Source organism: Populus trichocarpa, chromosome 5, assembly GCF_000002775.5.
Source record: "Populus trichocarpa isolate Nisqually-1 chromosome 5, P.trichocarpa_v4.1, whole genome shotgun sequence".
Classification (NCBI taxonomy): domain Eukaryota; kingdom Viridiplantae; phylum Streptophyta; class Magnoliopsida; order Malpighiales; family Salicaceae; genus Populus; species Populus trichocarpa.
In genome coordinates, this window is record NC_037289.2 from 18,950,945 (window position 1) to 18,974,573 (window position 23,629).

The 23,629-nt window shown below is 36.8% G+C and overlaps 2 protein-coding genes and 1 long non-coding RNA gene across 9 annotated transcripts; all 3 read left to right on the plus strand.

Moving 5' to 3' along the window:
• Positions 1–1,389: 1,389 nt before the first annotated feature.
• LOC7460980 (protein kinase STUNTED) lies at positions 1,390–5,459 on the plus strand. The gene is made up of 10 exons (XM_024601964.2): positions 1,390–1,729; positions 1,817–1,914; positions 2,070–2,307; positions 2,413–3,150; positions 3,248–3,496; positions 3,590–3,753; positions 3,839–3,918; positions 4,110–4,257; positions 4,347–4,496; positions 4,832–5,459. Exons 1-10 carry the CDS (start codon positions 1,561–1,563, stop codon positions 5,072–5,074), a joined length of 2,277 nt encoding a protein of 758 aa, XP_024457732.1. The 5' UTR covers positions 1,390–1,560; the 3' UTR covers positions 5,075–5,459.
• Positions 5,460–7,519: 2,060 nt separating this feature from the next.
• LOC112327637 (uncharacterized) lies at positions 7,520–8,708 on the plus strand. Its single transcript, XR_002981994.2, has 2 exons — positions 7,520–7,869; positions 8,129–8,708. It is a non-coding gene; the product is annotated as an uncharacterized LOC112327637 (long non-coding RNA).
• Positions 8,709–12,349: 3,641 nt separating this feature from the next.
• On the plus strand, positions 12,350–22,404 carry LOC18099604 (uncharacterized). Of its 7 annotated transcripts, none has more exons than XM_024601341.2 (10): positions 12,352–17,377; positions 18,934–19,135; positions 19,247–19,322; positions 19,536–19,635; positions 19,804–19,878; positions 20,055–20,145; positions 20,301–20,571; positions 20,669–20,711; positions 20,793–20,896; positions 21,750–22,404. In XM_024601341.2, exons 1-10 carry the CDS (start codon positions 12,445–12,447, stop codon positions 22,149–22,151), a joined length of 6,297 nt encoding a protein of 2,098 aa, XP_024457109.2. In that variant the 5' UTR covers positions 12,352–12,444; the 3' UTR covers positions 22,152–22,404. The 7 variants fall into 7 exon arrangements, 6 of the variants coding, with proteins under 6 accessions (XP_052308919.1, XP_024457109.2, XP_052308918.1 ...); XM_024601338.2 differs by having other exon boundaries at positions 12,353–17,377; positions 19,244–19,394; XM_024601340.2 differs by having other exon boundaries at positions 12,353–17,377; positions 19,244–19,322.
• Positions 22,405–23,629: the final 1,225 nt, after the last annotated feature.

Below are 23,629 nucleotides of genomic sequence, written 5' to 3' on the forward strand. Positions count from 1 at the left end.
ATAATGAAAATCATTAAATTTAAAACTAGTGTAAGGTGTTGAGCACCTTCCTACTGCTTGTAATCCTGCTCCTCCTGTCTATGGTCTAGCTCCTAAAGTCCCTCCTATTTTATCATGATTTACCAATCGTTATCATCATATTAGGAACCATATCTTAGTTCCATATTTAACACTCATTTCACAATTTCTCATTTCACAATTTCTAAATATGACTATTTCATATCTCATCCATACATGCCATGCATTCATGTTTGGAAAATATATTTTTCATATTTATTTTAACCATCTTAAAAATAATTGAGGCTAAAATCATGTCATATCCTCATCCATACACATCGAGTAACATCTATATCTCAAAGTTCTAGACAATTCTCTTATCACAATAACACTCACACATTAGCACATTATTTTTTGACCCAATCCTTTTCATATATTACATCATTATATGACTCAGATCGTTAGCATAATTTCACTTAGTACGACGACCTTTTTCATCTCTTTTTTCTTTAATACATGTTTTTCGATCATAAGAATAAAAAACATCCATTGCATTTCTTTCCTCTTCCAACCTTTACCTAAACCTATTAAATTTAACATTTCAAACCATTTTAGATATTAAAACATGTCAATACCTCGATGTCATTTGAAATTCATTCCGATCACACTTAACCAAAAACACATCCTTAGACTACATACACATTCCCCTCCTTCTACTTTCCAATTAATACATTTCGAGTCAACTCATTTCTTCCATCAAATGGAAGTTTTAGACGCAAACAAAACATTTACGCCCTTTTAATTTCTAATCTATATATCCATGTGATTCAATTATCATCCTAGTTTTGTTCCTGAAATATTTTTTAAAAATATAATTTTATATTCACAAACCCATAAAAATCAAAAGCCTTGGCATATTAATTATGCTCATAATAAAATTGCAATAACTTTAATAGGCTAAAAAAACCAGTGCTGTAATTTGCATGAATATTTTTACAGCTCATTAATGTAACTGCAATAATGATTTAAATACAGGTTGCAAGTAACACTATCTCACCAATAAGGACAGCAACCCCCGTACCTATTTCCACATGAACACTTACCTCATTACTAGATTCTCAGTTCTTTCAGCTGGTTTAGGTTCCATGCCTTTTGCAAGTGAGAGTGGGACCCAATCCACCAAAAAAAAACAAACAGCCACTTACCGGTGAATCCAAAAACTTATCGTAACCAGACATCAATTATCATTTCGAGGACCATCAAAAACAATCTACCACTGCCAATGTCACATCCATACTAATCAAAATACACCCGGGTGCACCCTAACAAAACCTTCCTGCCTTCCTTTCCCTTTCTAGTCCGGTTTCGCGGCCTTGAAAAGCAAACAACCAAACTGACGGTTATAGCCAAAAACACTGCCCCCCCTTTCCCTCCCTCCCTCTCTTTGTCAAGTATTACTATATGAGCACGAGATGGTCCTCCTCTATTCCAGGCAACAAAAAGACAACATAGAAACTCCAAAACGACGTCTCTCTGATCACTAAAATCTCAAAAAGCCAGAGCATGAGAATGCTGCTGCGTGAAGGAGAGGGAATGGCAGACTCCGGTGACAGTACGGTGATAGTAGGAGTCAAGCTTGACCCAGCGAGTAGAGAGCTGTTGACTTGGGCTTTGGTCAAAGTGGCTCAACCTGGAGATACTGTTATTGCTCTTCATATCCTTGATAATAATGGTTAGTGAAACTTGAACTGGAACGATGTGTTTTTGAGCTGCTTAATTATTTGCTGGGTGGTTTAACTTTGGTGATTTGGTGAAATAGAAATCGTGGATCGTGAAGGGAAATCTTCGCTTCTCTCGCTTGTGAAAGCTTTTGACAATGTTCTTGCTGTTTATGAAGGTTTCTGCAACTTGAAACAGGTTGGTTTTTGTTTTGTTATGTAGATTGAATTTGTGCTCTTCATTTACTCTCCATGTGGCATCTGTTTGGTGGCTGACAAAATTTAACTGAGTAAACGTTCATTATCAAATCTACGTTGTCGAGTTTCGGGGTCTTGATGGGATGTGTGTTGCAGGTGGATCTCAAGCTCAAGATATGCAGAGGTTCATCAATTCGGAGAATTTTAGTCAGGGAAGCAAAATCTTATACAGCAACAAAGGTTATTGTTGGAGCTACCAGGAATCATCTTTCAATCTGGCCATCAACATCTGTGGCCAAGTATTGTGCTAAAAAACTACCAAAGGATTGTTCTGTTCTTGCTTTCAATAATGGGAAAGTTGTGTTTCAAAGGGAGCGCACTCCAAATAATACCGGTAACTTTTCATGGTTTATTAGAGCTTTATCCCAACTTGATTTTCTCACATATTTTTTCCCTCGGTTGTTTTGTACAGTAGTAACCAGTTATGTGATTGTTGCAGGAACTAAAGATCATGTTCAGAATGGTTTGCTTGGTGTTGTTCACAAGACAATTTCATTTGAGAAAAATTCTAGAGTATCGAATGAAGGCGGTACCAACGAGGCCTCTAGGAACGATCAGGACAATGGCCTGACTTTGGAGCAGGTGTTAATGAAAGCTCGTTCCAGTAGTTTGGCAAGTATCATGAAAGAGAACTGCTCAGTTTGTGGATCGGTTATGAAACCTGCTGATGATTCCTGTAATCAATCTGCAGAAGCATCTTGTGGTGACAGGGATGGCGATGACAAGTCTTTAGCTCTAGTTCCAGTACCAAGGGTAGAGGAACCCACGAGTTCAGTTTCCACGTTAATTGGTCAAGTGCCTGAATTGAAACCTGGTTGGCCACTACTCCGTAGTTCTGTTTTACCGAATCGAAAAACATCAAATAGATCTTTAGTGAGGCAGATCTCTGTGGTTCAATGGGCAATGAGGTTGCCCAGCAGGCAACTCTCACTATCCACTGTCAATTCAGATCACAAACAGGATGTTTCTGATAAGGGTGAAGAGCAATTGAATTTAGATGGAGAAAGTGGTGCAATTGTTGCCGTTGGAATGGAGACAGCGACAGCTCCGCTTTCTCCTGACCACAATTCGAGAAGTCTGCCAAAAGAATTGGAGGGTCTTCATGAGAAATACTCAGCAACTTGCAGATTGTTTCAGTGCCAAGAACTTCTCTCAGCCACGTCCAACTTCTTGGCTGGTTTGTTTCCTTGCACAAATTGTAAATCAAAGCAACTGACCTCGGTTTCATTTTAGCCATTATGTGATTTACCGATCTTTTTATTTTTTTATTTCAGAAAATTTGATTGGGAAAGGGGGCAGCAGTCAGGTCTATAAAGGTTGCCTTCCCGACGGCAAGGAACTTGCTGTGAAAATCTTAAAGCCATCTGAAGATGTACTGAAGGAGTTTGTTCAGGAAATTGAGATTATCACTACCTTATCTCACAAGAACATCATTTCTCTCTTGGGGTTCTGTTTTGAGGGAAAAAATCTTCTCTTGGTTTACGATTTCCTGTCAAGAGGAAGTCTTGAAGAGAATCTTCACGGTAATTGATTAAAAATCCTCGCTAGTATTAGATAATCGTCAATGCGTTGAAATACTTTCTAAACTGCTCGTTTTACTGTGCTCATTTATTTAGGTAACAAGAAGGACCCACGTGCATTTGGTTGGAATGAGAGATATAAGGTGGCTTTAGGAATCGCAGAGGCCTTGGACTATCTTCATAGCTGCAGTGCTCAACCTGTGATCCACAGAGATGTTAAATCATCAAATATCCTATTATCTGATGATTTTGAGCCACAGGTGATGCGTTTCCGACTCTTCTTTTTTACTTGCAAAGGTTTATTCTCCGAGCTTCCAAGTTCTGAACCTTTCATGGTATTCTCAGCTCTCTGATTTTGGACTTGCTAAATGGGCACCGACCTCCTCATCTCATATAATCTGCAATGATGTTGCTGGAACTTTTGGGTATGTTATTTATATTGCCACACCATTGGTGTTAGTATAAAATTTCTGTCTTTTCCTTTCATTTCCGAGAGTGAAGAATATTATGATTTTGATTGTTCTGCGAGATTAACTGCAATGAACTTGGTAAAAGGAAAAGGATATTGTTACTTTTAATCTACTTGTTGGTTACTAAGAATAGATAATTGCTGCAGTTACTTGGCTCCTGAATACTTCATGTATGGCAAAGTAAACAACAAGATTGATGTCTATGCATTTGGTGTTGTACTCCTCGAGCTTCTTTCAGGGAAAAAGCCAATAAGCAATGATCTTCCTAAAGGCCAGGAGAGCCTAGTTATGTGGGTATGTCCCCTGTTACTCGTTAATTTTACCCGTCACTGAATTTATTACACGATTTTGTCTCAGAAAATCACATGTACTTACTTGTCCAGGCAAAACCAATCCTAAATGGTGGTAAGGTTTCCCAATTGTTAGACCCAATCTTGGGTGATAGCTGTGATCGTGATCAGATGGAGAGGATGGTTTTAGCCGCCACTCTCTGTGTAAGACGTGCCCCACGAGCTAGGCCTCAAATGAGCCTTGTAAGTCATCTTTATACACTCTTCTTTCTGGTTATCATAATAGGCTATCTACTACAGCGGTTGGCAAAATGCTAGCTCTAGATGTTTGGTTCAAATTTGGAAACTCTTTTCAAATAATTTGAAATTAAAATGGAATTGCTCACTTGGCACGAAAAGTTGCTCTCTGAAATGCAATCCCCTACTACATATGCCTGCATATCTCTCATCAAGCACTACCTCTACTACAGCAGCATTAGCTCCAATGCATACGAGTGAAATGTGGATGGTTTACTTTTTGATTTTCCTGGTATCTTAGTCATTAAAAATAATTTCATTTCCTTTTTCGATCATAAAAGGTTGTGAAGCTCCTCCAAGGAGATGCGGAAGTGACCAGGTGGGCACGGCTGCAAGTTAATGCTGTGGAAGAATCTGACGTGTTGGATGATGAAGCATGTCCGCGTTCTAATCTCCAGTCCCATCTTAACCTTGCATTGCTGGATGTTGAGAATGATTCACTCTCCTCGAGCAGCTTAGAGCAGAGCATATCATTGCAGGATTACTTGCAAGGCAGGTGGAGCCGCTCATCAAGCTTAGACTAACCAACATCATTGTTCGTCTCTGCAATTCTTTTTTGTATATCCTTTTGGTGTTTACCTTTCTTGTTCAATTAGGTTTGTGTTCTTTTTTGGGTTTCTTACAGATGGGTATTGGATGAGAGGTTGTTTGTGGTGTGCCCTCCTCCTCCCCCTTTAGTAGAGTCATAAATGCAGTCCCCATCTTGTTGGGACAGTTCTTTCTTCTTCACCTCAAAGGTGTCGGTGCTTGATCTAAACTGATCAAGTTTGGAATTTGCTGTAATGGTTTATGATGGTGATAATTTTGTTGTAATACTGAACATTTTCTGATAAAGTGAGATGGTGAGCACAAAAAAGTCACTGCTCCTTGTGTCTTGAAAAGGTTAATAACAGCAAGTTTTGATTAAAATGCTGCCTAACCAGTCCAAGCTAGATAGTCTTTTCATCTGCAACTTTATGATTCACAGATTGCTTATGTGGTCCATTCATTTGCAACTTCATGACCACACGGGCGCGCTCATGTACGATGGGTCCTCAGAAGTCATTGTCATTCCTCACTAGTTCCATCATGGTGCATTTGCCCCAGTTAGGTCTTTCCTTCACCGCCACTGTTCTTAGTGCCCTTTCCCCTCTCTCATCGCCATCATCCATTTGCATCCTCGATGTTTCCGTGCCTCCTAAGGTACTTATCTAAAAAGTGGAGTCCCAGTCATAGTCACAGGCTCATAACTAAGCCCAAAACATCTCCACACCAAATCACTCTTCATTTCCACCGACACCATGTTCGTGACACTAACACAACCAGTGCTGGCCATGTTGCAAAGATTTTACTAAATTTTACCCTGCTCCAAACCAAACTCTCCCTTGAAAACATCATTCTTTTCCACCTTCCACCTCTACAAAAGCCCGTCAATTGGACCACAAGACAAAGAACCGTAAGAGAGCAAAAATGGCAAGTCCCTTTTTCTCCTCTTGCTTGAGCAACCAGTAACAGAGACAGAGATTATGGCACAGAAAAGTAGCTAGTTTACGAGCATGTAAAATAATCAAGGACAACATTGAAGAATTGATATCATTAATTAAACTGCAAAGACCGAGTATATATGACATTAAATTAACAAAAGAAATTTTTTTTTTAAAAGAGGTCAGTTTTTTTCTGTGGTGTTTCAGTATAGTGGACTCAAGCAGTGTGTCTCACACTAATTTAATCAGTTTTTTTGTTTTCTTCAATTTCTTTTCTTTTCTTTTCTTGCTTTTTGCTGGTTATGGCATGAAGTTGCTAATTTTTCTCTTCTTTTCATGCCCGGTGTATGGATTAACAAAATATTCACTCACCACCTTGTTAACCCTAGAAGGAAATGGAGAGAAATTTCCTATCCCTTTTTCAACACTGAAGGCAAGAAACTAAGGGAGAAGATGGGAAGGTAACTTGGGAATAGGGGTTACGAGCATGTCAACCCTAAAAAGGAGTAGCAAGAGAAAACGAAGGGGGGCAGAACCAACTAGACTACTAGAGGAAGAAGGTTGGAGATGAGAGAGTTCGTCGGTGACTGGAACACAAAACAACGGGAAAGCTTTTTCCTGTTTATGGTTTCAGAAAATCGAGCTTCTTTTTACTCAGTCTATTTCTTCTCTCTCGATCTATTTCTCTTCTCTCCAAATCATGAATTTATTTTGCCCCAATCCCTAATTAACCTCGTAGATTGATGGGTTTTCGTTGATTTTTTCATTTGCATCTTGGTTTAATTAGTTACCAGGTGGGTTTGATGGGTGGGCGAAGAGGCCGGAGAAGTTGTTTACCCTGATGCTTCAAAGCCTCGGGATAAGGTAGAGGATGGTGGATGGGTGCACCAAAAATTGAAAATCCCAAATGTCATTGTAACACCCCAGGTCTTTTTAATATGATTTCTTTCATGAAAAATAAGGTCAATTATTTTTATTTTTTGTAATAAAGGTGAAGTCTTCCCTACATGTTGGCCATCCCAATTGACATATCAAAAGAAGTAACTATTTAGATGGTAGTTGTAAGAACTTAAAAATAAGAAGTTGGTTTTTTTTATGGTCTCAGTTTCGAGTCCTGTGATTACTCATATGATGGTCATTGGAGGTTTACATGGTCGTTAATTTCAGGGCCCGTGGGATTAGTCGAGGTACACGCAAGCTGACCCGGACACCCACGTTAAACTAAAAAAAAAAAATATGCTTTGCTCTACGTATAAATATCGGCTATACGAGGCTCCATCTAGATAGTGACTTTAATACATAAATAATTAGTTTTGATTCAAACAATTATTGATTCACATCCTTTTTTTAAAGGATAAAACGAGTTACGTTCGAGATTTATGGATGTTTCTTTTAATAAATACAATTTTTAAAAATTAAATTAAATTTATATTTTCATCTTTATAATGATATAATAATAATTTAATTACTAGATCAACACTTCATTAGCTTCCAATTCTCCCTTTCTCACTCTCTCTAAAAATTTTCTACTTGTAAGAGTTTTCTTTCTAGAATTCCATGTAACCACACCCTCCCTATAATCAAATTAAGAGAAAATGAAAGAATTTTGTAAGAGAGAACAAAGTTTTTCCCTCTCCCTCTACCACCAGCTGGTTTTAAGAGAAAAAAGGGGGAATTTTTTTCTTTTTTTTATTTACAAAAACCACCACTCATACTTACCATGATGAAGACAAGAAAACATATTTATCATCTCAATCTCTACTTTATCGGTCTCTTTGCAGTACACTTATCTGCATCACAGGTCTTTGCGTAGTATCACTATTTTCTTGGTTCCTCTAGTCATATTGGTTTGCCAAGTATGCCCTATTAAACTCCTTTTGCTTCCACATGCATGCGTGTGTCTATATTTTAACAATTTAATCTATAATTTTCATTTCTCTGCTGCAAATTCTATAATAATCAGACCAAGTATTGGAGATGTTAGGAGTTGATGATCAAGAAGGGATGTTTTTGTGATCTTACAAGTTGAACACGACTTACCTTACAATTCAAATAGTTTAGCCATCTATTCCTCACTTTTACAGATGATGTTTTGATCCTTTTTTTTTATTGCAGGATCGCTCACTTTGAATCCTTTGATGCATTGCTTCATGATGCGGGAAACAAGATGGGACTCTTTTATCTGTAGAGAAATGGATATCCCTCTCTACATTTTGACTCCTTTTTTGCTTCAAACTTTATGGCTTTGAATGACTTCAAACTCCTGTGTTTTTATATAATAACAATGAGCTTTTTGTATTTCTTAGTTCTGCTTAATGCATCTTCAAGTGCTATAAATTGTTTTTGCTTAACTACTTAGATAGAATTAATGAATTTTATAGGCAAAAAAAGGATGTGAAGAAGAGTTTAAAACAGCTCCACAGAAGCTTCGTGGCAAGAAAGTTGATATATTTCAAGAGACAGTGGAAATCATAGTTCTTAACCAGAACTTATGTTCTATACGCTGATAATGTAGTTGCAATTTGAAGAAAAGTATGATGAGTTTTATGCTTTTATGACAGGACCGCATAGAAAGTCTTGAACAACTTCTAAAATCCAGGCTCCAAGATTTGTTTCAAAGAAGATTCCTACTCTAAGTCGTCATTGTATTATTCCTCTTTGCAGCCTTTCAATCCTATATTTTCTTTATTCTCCAGTTGGCCTCATGAGAAAGAATTTATTCTTCATGAAACTTGATAGCCAACTAATACATTTTATTTCAACTTTTTACCTATTTGATCATATATATAGGAGTAGGATTGATGGTCTTTCAATAATCTGGAGGAATTAATGGGGTTTTAGAATTTCTAGATTCCTTACTGGTGCTCTATTTTTTGAAATTCTGCAATATTTCAAGATTTTCTCCTAGTCCTGGAAGTTGGAACCATAATCTCTGCCATTTTTCCTTATTGGTGCTCTATTATTTGAAATTCTGCAATATTTCAAGATTTTCTCCTAGTCTTGGAACCATAATCTATGCCATTTTTCATGTTTCTTTCAATAACCCTGTCATCTTCAAGAAATCTAAACGTCTTAGTCCAATAGGAGTTGGTTGAAAAAACAATTATCTTGCAAGTTGTGTTACCACCCTTAGCACAATTGTAACAGATAAAGTTGGAAGAAAACCTCTATTACTGGCAAATTTCTATCCAACGCAGTTAGGTCTAAAAATTCCCTCTTGACTCTCATCACCCTTTTGGCATTGGAAGTTAATTCATCCATGTATTCCAGGTTTCAGCATCAGGATTGGTTCTTAGCTGTATACTAACTGATGGTTTTCATTCTATCAAAGGGTTATTACTAACTATTAGGCCTCATAAATTCAATTGTCTCTCTCAAATGTTGATATTTAAAGTAGCCTTCTATAAAATTAGGTTAATGAATTAGCAATCAGGTTAGTCCTGCACTTGCTTTCACTGGCAAACCAGTAATTATAATCATTGTTGGATAATCTAATCTCTCTTGAGATTGATCTCCGGCTATACAATGTTTATTTTTGCTGCTGCTTTTGTATTTAGAGATGGAGTTAAAGCAAAACACTCTTGCGTTCTTTGCCGTGGAAGGTTGTAGCCCACAACAAATAGAAAAACAGAAACAAACACAGTATAATTGAAGTACCTAACTCTAAAAAAGAAGGAAAAAATAGACGATGAAGAGGTTATTAAGGTTCTGTTTGAAAAATTATTATCGTTAATAATTTTTTTTATTAACAAGTTATTATTATTATTAATAATTTTTATTTTAAAAAATTATTACTATAAAAACTTGGATAAGATAAGTTTAATAATATTATTAATATGATAAATATTATTATTTGTGTTATAAATATTATGATTTTTATTATAATTAAATATCATTATTTTTATTATAAATATTATTATTTTGATTATAATTAATATTATTAATATAATAATAAATTTATAATAAATATTATTAATATTGAAAAACAATAATAGATTTGATTTGATTGGTAAAATTAAGAATTATTATTATTATTATTGTTATTTTTATTATCATTGGTAATTTTTTTTAAAAGTTATTATTACCATAGAAGAAAAACCATAAATGTTTTTTTTTAAATTAAAAAAATATAAGAACTTGGACAGGCAAGTTAAATATTATTATTAATATTATTAAATTCATTAATATTATTAAAATTAAAATAAATATTATTATCGGAAAAAAATATAGATTTGATTTTAAGGATAAAATCAATTATTATTATTATTATTAACTTGGCTCAGACATCTCCTTTCAAACCTAAGAAAATTAGGGCTAGAAAGGGGCGTCTAACCCAAGTTGCTTGGGTGTGTCAGGGGCACAAACCAAAATCACTTGTGTTTTACAACCCCGCTTGACCCAATGATCTGGGGTCCAGTGTTTGAACCAAAGGTTGTTGGGTCTGTCGTCCAGACCCATAGGAAATGCGTTCGTGTCTGGACCAAGGCTAGTGGATTCAGCGTTAGGACCTAAGGCTAATGGGTCCGGTGTCAGGATTCAAGGCTAATGGGTCCGGCTTCAAAACCCAATTCTCTTGGGTCCGCGTTCGGACCCAAGGCTGATGGGTCCGGCGTATGGTCCTAATTCTCTTGGGTCCTGTGTTAGGACCCAAGGGTAATGAGTCATACACCACTACCTAATTCTCTTGGGTACGACATGAGGATCCAATTCGCCTGGGTTAGTTGTTAGGACCTAAGGCTAGCAAGTCCTGCGTTAGGACCCAATTCTCTTGTGTCCGACATCAAGAGGTAATGAGTTTGGTGTCCGAACCCAATTCTCTTAGGTCCGATGTCCGGATCTAAGGCTAATGGGTCCCGTGTCCGGTCCTAATTCTCTTGGGTCCTGCGTCAGGACCCAAGGCTAATGGGTCCTGCTTCAGGACTCAATTCTCTTAGGTCTCGGGTCAAGATCCAAGGGTAACGAGTCTTGCGTCCAAATAATATTCTATTGGGTCCGGCGTTAGGACTCAAAGTTAATGGGTCCAAGCTAATGGGTCCGGCGTCAGGACCCAATTCTCTTGGGTTTGGCGTCAGGATCCAAGACTAATGGATTCGACGTCGGGTTCTAATTTTCTTAAATCCAGTGTTACAGCTAGATCTAATGCTCTTATATCTTAAATATTTTTAATATTTTTTATGAAAATAAAAAGTTGGACCACGGCGTTAACTAGAACCTATTTGAGATGTGGTAGCAGTTGCGGTTCAAAATGTTTTTTGCTTATAAATACTTCAAAATAATATATTTTTTATTTTTTTAAAATTATTTTTGAGATTAACTCTGAAAACACAAAAAAATAATCTTTAATAAAAAAAATTAAATTTTAAACAACATTCCCAAACGCGCAAACAGCTTCGCGTTCAAAACCAAAGTATATTATTTTAATTGAAGAAACGAAACTCCAACCTAGGCTATGTTTGTTTCCTGAAAAATGGTTTTCGGGAAACTACTTTTCAAACTTTCCCGTGTTTGTTTACCATTAGAAAAGTTGGTCAACGGAAAACACTTTCCAGTCAAAGAAAAATTTGGCTTGGTTTTCAGGAAAGTGTTTTCCTGAAAAATTTGGACGGAAAACACTTTCCGGAAGTTATGAAAAATTTAGAAATGTCATATTATTTATTGATTATATTAAATTTGGTCCTCAAACTTTTGATTGCTATATATATTTTGTTTTGAATATTTATTTTTCAATTTCATCTCTTAAAATTTAATTTTTATATTAACTTTGGTTCTCATTTTTATAATTGTTATTTGCTTTTTTCTTATTATTTTTTTATTGAAATTTTTTATCTATCAAATTTGGTCCTCATTCTTTTGATTGTTATTTATTTTATTTGAAATAATTTATGAAATGTTAATTATTATTATTTTAATTTCTTCATCTTTTATTTTTTTTATTTTTAGATTTGATCTCTATTATTTTGATTATTGTTTATTTTATTTGAGATAATTTATGAAATTATATTTTTTTTCAATATTATTCTCATTCAATTTTTTAATTTGTAAGATTTGTTTCTTATTATTTTAATAAACTTAGGAAAAATAAAACATTAATAAGTTATTTTTTAATTCATTTTCCATGACATAACCAAATACTAGAAAGTATTTTTCAACTTATTTTTTATTACACTATTAAATGTTAAAAAATAATTTACTTTTTTATAATTTATTTTTTTAAAATTTATTTTTTTTTAAAAATTATTTTTAGTAAACAAACTGAATCTAAAAGAAGTTGAGAAACTTGGCTCCAACACCAATACAAAAGTAACAAAACAAAACGAGTGAAACGACATAACCACAACAGCTGGCTGCGATTGGGAAACAAAAGACATGGCAGGGGAGGGCAGGCCACACTCTCGTCGTGTGTTCCTCCATTCATAGAAACAAAGCTTGTCATGGAGTATCATAAATATGATCCAAACGCGCGCGCATCCAGAAAGAGCAAAGATCGAACAATAGCCACCACCGCTATGACTCCTCCATCTTCCTATTTCCACTACACAAAGTACGCTAAACACTCTTCTCCTACCCCTTCTCCTCGTTACCCTAATAACCTTAATTTCCACCACCATTCCAACTTTCTTGAACCGCCTCCGCCGCCACAAACACCTCCTCCTCCACCGTCATTCCCACAATTCTCCCCGCGTAACCCCCATTTCTCCTATAACCCTAGCCCAAATCATCCCCAAATTCACGATAACTATAACCACCAGCGATCGCACCATGACCTTCCTCACTCAACTCAATTGCCTTGGGTTTCTCATCAATTGTACGATGACCGTCAACCGCCGCGTCGTTTACCCGAGTTCGATCACTGTGTCCATGAACCCCGACCCGATTTTACGTTTTTGCGTGATGATCATATGCAAACCAGGCATGAATTGGAAGGTGATCCTAATCCTAACTCTAGATTGGTTCAGGACCGTAATGTTGTGACTGATGGTGAGAGTGAGCATCGTCGTCGTCGTGGTGAATTTGGATCTAATTCTGATAGATCTTCTTCTAGTGTTTTCCGAACTGTTTCGAATCAACTGAAGGGTTTCAAGTCGAATTCAGGGAATTATGAGAATAGGCGCCGTTTGAATTATGATTATCATGAGAAGGGGAGTGCCAACCAGAGGTGGGTTCATGACAGAGAGGTTATGGGCGAATCGCGTGATTCATTGATTGAGTTGGGGAGTAACGAGATTGGTGATGGTGAAAATAGGATTCTTGCTGGGAAACGTGAGCATTATAGGATTAGAGACGGGAATTTGGAGTTGGAAAGGAATGGTGGTAAAAGAAGTAGAGAGGGTAGTTATGAGTTTAATAGGACTCCAAGGAAGCAGTTACAGAAAAAGAGTGCTCTACTTAGGCTTCAAAAGCCTAGTTATAGGAATAGAGAGGATAAGAGAGTGCATTATTCGAGTTATGCTGATTATACTAAATCTAGTCCTTTTAGAGGTAAACATCAGGAATCCGGTTTTTTAAGAGGCAAAGATAAAGATAAGGTCTTGCATGCAGATCGTGGGATGGTAGAGGGAGCAAGAGAGAGAAGCCCAGTAGAGCTTGATGTTTCTTTTAAGTCTAATTCGTTGGTAGCCAAGGCAATTTTGACGCCGACTTTAAGTTCTGCAGGTGCTTCTGAAATGAATTTGACACCTAGGAATAGAAAAGTTAGGAAAGTGTTGGTCCCTGCTAAGGATATGGATAGTTTGAATTCGTCAATGCATAAACTCAACAAGGTTGCATTGGGATTGGACGAAGCTGCAAGTGTTGCAAATAAAACGTCCAGTTCCAACAAGGAGCTAAAGAAGTCTAAAGAGGTAGTTACAGCTTCTGGTATTACTAATGTGCGAGATAGTAGCTCACTGCCTATGAAGAGGACTGTGTCCCTTAGAAGCGGAACCAATCTTGTTTCTGGTAAAACATCTTCACTCAAGGGTGGAAAGAAGAAAAAAGTTGTTAAGAGAGTAGTGAAGAAAGTTGTAAACCATAAGTCAACTTTATCAAGTTCACAGCCAACAAAAACTTGTGATGAACCTGTGAAAGCTGATAGCTTTGCCTATAATCCAACTGAACCCATCGACCCTGACAAGGCTGCTACTGTGGCTGACATTGTTGATCCACAGCCTTGTCCAAATGAAGCTACAGCGATGCCTACGAATGACAAGGTGGAGAGATTTGATAAGTTTATGGAATCAGGGCTGGTTGGCGCTGGTGCAGATTCTGGTAATTTATTTGTATTTAATATCAATGGAAATAAGAGCCGCTCAGCTTCTCCCTCAGGCTTTTCAAATCACGAAGAAACCAAATTTGTTGAGAGTTTTATAAATGGTGATTGTGACAAAGGCTTGCGTGCTATTGCAGATACTGAAAACAGTTTAAAGAAAGCACTAGATGAAACATTTAGATCCGATATTGGTGGTGTTGAAGATGTCAGCAAGCAGCCTTGTCAGAATGGAGATTCTTGCTTGTTTGAGGACAATGCTTTGAGGGGATCTCTCAAAGTTTTGGATTATATGGAAGGCAATACTGATTTTGGTTCATTAAGTTCAGAGAAAACAATAATTCATGAAGGTCCTATGAATACTTGTATGCCTTTGATGGGGTTAGATACTGCTTCAATGAACTCACAAGAGAGAATTACAGTTTTTGACGCGGGGGCATCTGATGTTGGTTGCAAGGAGCCCTGCAGAAATCTAGGTAGTCCATCAGCTGAGAATGGCATCACTGATCTACTTCAGGGTGCTAGTTTCCCTGTAGTAAACAATAGAAGTTTCTCTGTATCTATTTCAGGGGAAACAGGAATTCAGAATGATGTCATACGACCCAATCAGGGAGTAGGGGCCATTTTGGTTTCTCCCAGCTGCTGTACCAATTCAGAAGAAATTAATATTTCTGTCCATGGAACTGGTGATGATTTTAGTGAGCAGCTATCTCAAGATGGGGTTACTAAAACATTGGAGATTGCTTCCATCGGAGGTTCTCTAGATACCAAGGTTTCTGCAGGTGGCAGTGACGAGGATGCAACTGACATTACGAAGAATGATAAAAAAATTGAAATTCCTCAGTTAGATTTGTCAAGGACAGATGTATCTTACATGCATTTGGATCCTGCAAATATGGTCACCAGTACCACTGCACATTGGGTGGATAAAACCTTGAGATTATGTTTTGAAGACAGTGCTACAGCTGAGTGTACATTTTCTGGTTTTCAATTTGTGGATGTTGGCTCACAATCTTGTAATATCGTCAGTGTCCTTCATGAGGGCAGTTTAACAGATGTTTCAGCGGGTAAGGATTCTGTCAGGAGGAGTGATGATGTTGGTCCTAGTAATGTTTCACCAAGGAATGAAAAGAACAGAAAGTTCTCTGCTCCTCAACTGGAATTGAATTCTCCACAAGAATCTGACGCTGACGAGGGAACTGTATTTGCAGGTAACTCTACATCAGGTATGGAAGTGCCCTCCAATTCTGGTGATGGTCAAACACTGCCAGAAGAGGAAGCTGTAGTGTCTGATATGGATTTTCTGTGTACTTCTGACTTTCTGCCTGCACAGAAGCGGATCGCTGCATCGCTTGAAAATTGTTCAGCAGGAGAGCACACGGTGGCTGCAGTCAAAGATGATGCATTTGAAGATGATGGTCAAAAAGATGTTAAATCTCATTTCGCTGTTGAGGAACTGGCGGTTACAAAAGTGACATCCCGTGATCTAGTTGTATTGGGAGGCAAGGACATCATAAATGCTACTCCAGTTGTGGTTGGAAGTAGCAATCCAAATGACTCTATGGATGTTGATGCTGGTGAGGGAGACAAAATGGACATTAATGCTGCAGAGGAGCAAGTTGTTATTGACGGTGGGATTGATCCGTGCCAAATCCCTTCAAAACTTCAGACACAGGTCTTGACTGAAAAATTGCCACGTATAGATGTGGAGGATAGTGATTTTCATGGTGTGAAGAACAATTCGCCTTGTATGTCAAACAACCTATCTTCATTTGAAGATGGCTTTGGAGTTTCTACTATCAATTCAAGTGAGGAACTTATGGCGTTTGTACCTGAGACACTGTCTGATAGGGGTTTTCCAGAAACCTTGCCTGATGTCCTGGGCACATCATTGAGCAAAAATCCAGTTGAAAAGGTTCATGGGTATCATGATAAAATTCTAGCTGAGAGGCCTGCAATTAATGTTGGTTCTAACTCATCTATATGTACAACAAGTTCACAGAGTGGTAAAATTGTTTTAAAATCAGATCATGCAGTAGAAGGTGATCGGCTGTTGGCTCGAAGGACAGGGCATTTTCCATCACAGGATTCCAAAATAACAACTCGGACGCAGAATGCTGTGAGTGGGCAATTATATGGAAGGAAGAACCAGACTAATTGTGCTGTATCTGAGATTTATCCAGGTCGCTCATCTTTTGTTTTTACTGCTTCAAAGAGTACAGCTTCTTCATCTCGCAACTCAAAAACTCAAACATGGCATCGAACTGATAGTTCTTCTGATTCTGCTCCACCAGCAAAAAAGGCATTCTCGAGCACTGTTCATGCACAAATGCAATTTCCTAGGAAAACTGATAAGCTCCAGAGCACCTCTTACATTCGCAAGGGTAACAGTCTTGTTAGAAAACCTATTTCAGTTGCTCGATCCCCGGATCCTCATGGTTTGAGTTCTTCTGTATATCAGCTCAACTCTTCTGGTACTAATGAACCAAAGAAGAGTACTGGCTCTGACAGTAGAATTGATATTGTGGATCCGCTTGATGTTGTGAGAAAAGGAGGCATGAATGCTTCTTGTGAGAGACCGAAAACACCACCTCTATCTAGTGTCCCTAAAATACCAAATCAGGCAACTAACGCTTTGGGGGTTCGGGTATCTTCCCCATTAGCTGAGCATCTTCACTCTCTTTCTACTGAAACTGCAACAGCCCCAGCAGAATTTATGGAAAGCAATGATGTTCCAAAGTCTTCTGACAATTTGTTGAAAATTTCAGAATCTCCAATAACTCAAAATAGCCAAATTAATAATTTGGAATGTAATGGTGATCTAAATGAAGATAATAAGGTAGTTTTGGCAAATGTCAAGAACCTAACATATGTTAAGAGAAAATCAAATCAGTTGGTTGCAACTTCAAATCCATGTGCATCTTCTGTACAAAATGCCTGTAACACATCATCATCTGATAGCTATTACAAGAGGAGGAGAAATCAGCTAATTAGGACTTCACTGGAAAGTCAGGTCAAGCAGACAACCAGCATCCCTGATGAAAGTTTGAATTCAGAGGGACAAACTGCTCTTTACTCTTTTTTCAGCGGAAATTTTAGTAAGCGACGACTGCGTAAAGGTGTGTTTGATTAACTTATTTCTTGCACACATTCTAATCCTTGTGAGCATCAATCTAAATAAACTGGTTGATTACATGGCTTATGTATCTTGCAACGGTTATACATTTATCATTTTGATAGCACTTTCAACACAGGAACATTTTAGGTATTGTATCCTATCATAGTCATCCTTGAAACCATTTTTTAAGGGGTGGGTTCACGTAGTCCTGGTTCAGAGCTAAAGACATCTCTGGATTAGAGTGGTGAGATTCTATATTAGCATGAGCATCTAAGCACTTGGCATGCTCAGTGTAACAGCTGCAGAGCAGCTTTTATTGACTATTGTTATTGTTGATGTATAGAAGATAGAAATATATGTTTCTCACCTTAGGTTCTGTTTTAGATAAAAATCTTTCACCTTATGTTCTTCTCCACATTCCAGTGTTTCTGTTCTATGTGTTCTTGCCTAAGCTATTGGTTTAGTTACTCCGAGGGGGGAAAATTGAGAGCGCTTGGTATGAGCCATTTTTTAAATTGATTGCATCTAGGCCAAGGACATGGCTGGTAGATGAAGTCTCATACACATGTATTGTATTAATTTCCAGAATCCATATGAAGAGATAAAGTTGGGATCCAGTTTTAGGGACGAGAGGCTGGAGTTCAGGCAATCCTGCTGCTTGTATCATATATCTAGGAATGAACTGGCAAAATAATTGGAATAATTTAATTTCTATGCACTGATTTTCAGTAAGAAGATAATAAATTTGTCTGTGCATGTCACACATCATGGATTCTTTGGTCCAGCGATCACCCCTCGTTTGGATGTGGCATGCTGGAGTACTTACCTAATGTAATCAAGTTAGTCCGAACTTCAGTTTCAAAAACTGTTTTGGAATCATCTTCTTTTTTTGTTCTCTCTAAAACAAAATATATGTGGGTTGTTATCTTATACTAGAAATTGAACAGTTTGAAGATCCCAAGTATTCTAATATCCTTTAAACATTATATGGAAATTGAAGTCCTAGCTAAAACTTGATTGTTGAATGGCCTGTGCTTATGAATGGTACTTTTTATTAAGCATAGACATTCTTTTCACAACTTTTTTATATCTATTTTATAATGTCAGTTGTAGCAAAATTTTTTCAAAATTCATTTGTTTTCTGCAAGTCAACTAATTGTTACTATGATCACCTGTAGCCCACGGTGGACAAAATCATAGCTTACTCCCTGAGTATAATTTGGAAATGTTGGGATAGCTTTTCATCATTTTGTAGCAGCTCTAGCTAACATTAATTGTTAAATGGCCTCTGCTTATGAACGCAACTATTTATTAAGCATAGACATTCTTTCCGTATCTTGCATTCTCATTTTTAATTTCAGCTGTAGCAGTTCTGTATTTTCCCCTCTAAACATATGTATTGGTGTGTTTCTGCAAGTTAAGTATAGTGGATTAAAGTCATAATTTGCTCCCAGTGGATTAATTTGCAGATATTGTTGGAATAGAGTTTTTGATCATTTTATTTTGGCATGACAATATTCATTATAAAAGAAACTGAAGTTGGCTATCCGTTTGCAGTCTTGACAAAGACCCGTAAACCTTCTAAGTTCTCTTTGGTCTGGACACTGCATGGTGCACAGTTATCAAAGAATGATGGTGATTCATTGCATTATGGGAAGGTCTTGTCTCATTTGTTTCCCTGGAAAAGAGCTACGTATTGGAGAAGTTTCTTGCCAAAACCATCTTCAATTTCAAATCATAGTTCCTTATCCTCAATTGGGTACAATACAATGGCCTGTGGTGTTTTCCTTTATGTTTCTGCAGCTTATTTCAGTTTATCTGATGTGTACCTTTGCAAAAAATATAAAAATTTCTTAATCTTTTTTAGCAGGAAACTGCTACTGTTGAGAAAGAGGAATACAGTTTACACAAGGTCAAAACATGGATTTTCACTTCGAAAATCCAAGGTATTAAGTTTTGGTGGGTCTAGTTTAAAATGGTCAAAATCCATTGATAGGTACTCAAAGAAAGCTAATGAGGTCAGTTGGGCTGGATGGATGACAGAGGCAAAATTTTTATTTTTTTTTCCTATTTTAACAGCTTTGAAGTCTACTTATGTTCACTTTGCAAATGCAAGGGTTTCATCACTCTCAATAATTTTCCTTTCTGCTTCTATGCAGGAAGCTACCTTGGCTGTTGCTGCGGTAGAGAGGAAGAACAGAGAACGGAGAGGTGCTGCCCATGTTGCTTCTCCAACAAAGAGTAGAAACAGTTCTTCTCGTAAGTTAGCTCATAGTATGGAGCTGCACCGAATATGCAGTGGTTCTGGTGTTTGTTGAAGTGTAATATAATGGAATTGAAAAGTTTCTTGCAAATGGAGACATCTGTGAATGCTTTAATGATTATTTTGTGTAATATAGTGGGAATTGAACTTACAATTTTTTGCAGGAGAACGCATTTTTCGTGTTGGCTTAGTTCGCTACAAAATGGACTCTTCAAAGCGGACTCTTCAGAGGATATCAGGTGGTCCTTTATTGATCTTTTCGTTGTTCATGTTTTAGGTTCGTTGTTTGAAATAGAAATTGATTTTATCTACACTTTGGGCTTTGGATGCCTGTAGTTATTTTTTGCTTTGGGCATTATTAACTTGGTCTATGCCACCAAATTGGTGTTTAATAAGCGAAGAAAATGATTTGTAGGTGATGAATCATCATGCTCTGGGGCCCTTCAAAAAGAAAAGGATGCCAAGAAGTCATATGTTCCGAGGAGATTAATGATTGGGAAAGATGAGTACGTCTTTGTTTACATTGTTTTGCATAACTTTAATTTCTGGTGAAATTAGTATATTGTAAACTGCTGATCTGTTAGAAATTTGTAGTTTATGGTTTGGGTTACTGGGTTATAAAAGTGGCTGATCACAATTTGTTTTTTACCAAAACTGGCAGATATGTGCGAATTGGCAATGGTAACCAGCTTATAAGAGATCCCAAGAAGCGAACTCGCATTTTGGCCAGTGAAAAAGTTCGATGGAGTTTGCACACCGCAAGATCACGATTGGCTAGAAAGAGAAAGTACTGTCAGTTTTTCTCAAGATTTGGGAAATGCAACAAAGATGATGGAAAATGTCCCTTCATTCATGATTCCTCCAAAATTGCAGTCTGCACAAAGTTTCTGAATGGTTTATGTTTCAATCCTGAATGCAAATTGACTCATAAGGTTGATAGAAGATCCAGTCAAAAGAACTTAACGTCCCTGTTTCAAATGGCTGATTTGCTTTTGTTGACATTCCACCTTGATTTTGTTTCTTTTGCAGGTCATTCCGGAAAGGATGCCTGATTGTTCTTACTTTTTGCAAGGTGCTCCTCCCTTCCCCCTTCTATTATGCTTTTGTATAACCTATTGGTGATAATGCAGGAATGTGAGAAATTTTCTGGCAGGCCTTTGCACCAATAAAGACTGCCCTTATAGACATGTGCGCGTCAATCCTAATGCTTCTATCTGCGAAGGATTTCTCAGGGGCTATTGTGCCGATGTGAATGAGGTATTGGCATATTCTTTAAATTCAAGTAACTTCTTGTTATTGTTTGACTTTTGATGAATAAGTAGTTCTATTTCGTTCAGAGGAGAAAAACATGTGCCAGTTGCTGCTAAAATGATTTACATTACTGCATGCAGTAAGATTACAGGGACATTAAAACAATATTCAGCCCATTGCTACGAGATGAGATGCTCTCCATTTACCCTTAAACACCCAGTGATAAAGCCCCTCTAATAACCATTATCATCTGTTTTTTCTTTTTCTGGTAACAGATGTCGTGATACCAATCATGCTGAACTGTCAAAACCCTGGCATCTAACAGAATAGCTTTTCTTAAACTGACCTTTTTAAATTATGGATAAAACCTCTGGTACCCTTACAACCATGCTCGGCACAAACATTAAGCGAAGACATTTGACATCACCATATTGTGAGCAATGACCATGGTGCTGTGTGAGCTAAGGAACCAAAACTCAAAGCTCAGTGTTCATCTTGTATCCCTTAACCAAGAGTTGTTCAATCAAAAACCAAATCACACTGCTTAGATGGTTGCACTTCATGTGATTTTATCTTTAGGTCTGCCCATCAACCTGATCTTCCTTTCCTCAAAACTACAGGCTGACACAAGCTGTTCCTGGCCATTGCTGTAAGATTATCCAATTGATTAGGCTTTGGGATAAACAAGTTTTTAGAATATTTGCTTGATATTATTTATGATGATCTCTTAGAGAGATCTGTTGTTGTTGTTTTTTTTTTTTTTTAATGCTTGATAACTCTCTCTCCCCCCTCCCCCCCTCTCCGCGCACATACTTCACACAAGCTGTAAGTGTAAATGCAATATAACTCTGCTATACAGTGTCTGAAGAAGCACAGCTACGTCTGCCCCACCTATGAAGCAACAGGATCCTGTCCTCAAGGATCCAAATGCAAGCTACATCATCCTAAGAACCGAAGCAAGGAAAAGAAAAGCAAGCGATCTCGAGATAACAATGCTCAAGGGCGATATTTTGGTTTGATGCACGCCAGCACTACTGAGCTGAGAAATCCAGTGCCTGGAAAACTCAATGTGCTAGATAATGATGCTATTTCTTTCAAAGGAAGCATTGCTGATTATATCAGCCTTGATGTTATTGATGAAGTGGTAGAAAATACCATTCCAGCAGATGAGCACACAGCACTTGGTGATAGTGATCCTTTGGAATTGCAATTAGGTGATCTTGATGAGCTAATTAAACCTGTCCGTATAATGAACATCTGACGCTAAGATCACTGGTAGCTCAAATGTGAAGCACCGAGTTTGTGCGATTTATGAAGTCAATTGTACATAAGGTAGATCAGGTTTTAGCATATTCTGATCCTTCATTGAGCAATAGAATGGTCGATAGGGAAATGATTTTCATGAGGTTACACTGATTTTGATGAGCTTGTAACCTTCTGTGCCTGTGCATGGGGTATTTGTTAGTTTTCTATTCGGAACAGGAATATCAATGGCAAATCCTTCTGTTTTCTCATCTTTTAATTTCTTTTTTCATATATAGTTTATTTATTTATAGGAATGCATTTTGTGGCTTCCGTTGTGTACATAATACAGTGTAATAATTCATTAATGAAATGATGCAGCCAAGCTTTTGAACTACAAAGAATGAGGTGGGGCGTGTTTGTCTTCCCAATTTCTCTAATGCTGTTCTTTCCATGTTCTTTTGGTCCAACAATACAACCGTTATCCCCATGGAGGTTGAAACTTGAAAGTGTTGTGCTGTGCTTAAGAAGCTATGGCCCTGTGTGTAGGCATGGCTCCGAAGTTGAACTTGCACGAGCTTGAATGAGTCGTGAATCTTTTTCAAATTTAATTGCTGGAAAGCAAGGGGAGCCCTCGCTGTTCCAAAAATTTCATATTTGTATAGAGATATTCTAGGTCCTTTTTTTGCACGTCTGAGTTGTAGGACCATTTTCAAAATTAACTTTAATGACGACTTTGAAAAACACATGAAATAATTTTAATGATATAAATTATTGAATACAAAATGTATTTCTCATTCAAAATTCTCTTCTTTTATTTATGCATTTTTTTTATTTGACAAAGCCATGAATTATTTTTTTAATCAATAGCATGTATTTTTTAATAAAAACTTAAAGCAAATAAAATAGGAATCTATAGGAATTCTAATAATTTAAATTTAGAAGGAAAAGATGTATTTGTTTGAGCAAAACTCTCTTTTTGTTATTTATTTTATTTCCATGAAAAATGTTTTTTACTTATTATAAGTATGGTTTTTTATATAAAAACATATCATAACATGTGAATCAATTTTCAACAAAGAAATAAAAAATAATATCCCGATTGATTATTTTTACGTGATTGTATGAAAAATAAAAGAATAATTAATGGTACAAAACAACTTAAAAAATCAACAACAAAAAATAAAAAAATATATTTTATTCTTATTGAATATTCATGTCTATTTTTTAAAAAATATTATGCATATTAGTTTCATGTATAATTATAAAAAAACAATTAAAAATATAACCATAAAAATCCCTTATCTTATTGAAAAAAATATGATGGGAGAAAATGATATTTGAAACATCATTTTAATTATTTAAAGAGGATTATATATGTACGAGGGCCTAGAGTAGAAAATAAATTCATCAATATCAAAATTGATATTTTTTTTATATTATTGAAATGTGACCGACTACAAACTCTTTTTTCTCCCCTCAATAATCTTATCTTTC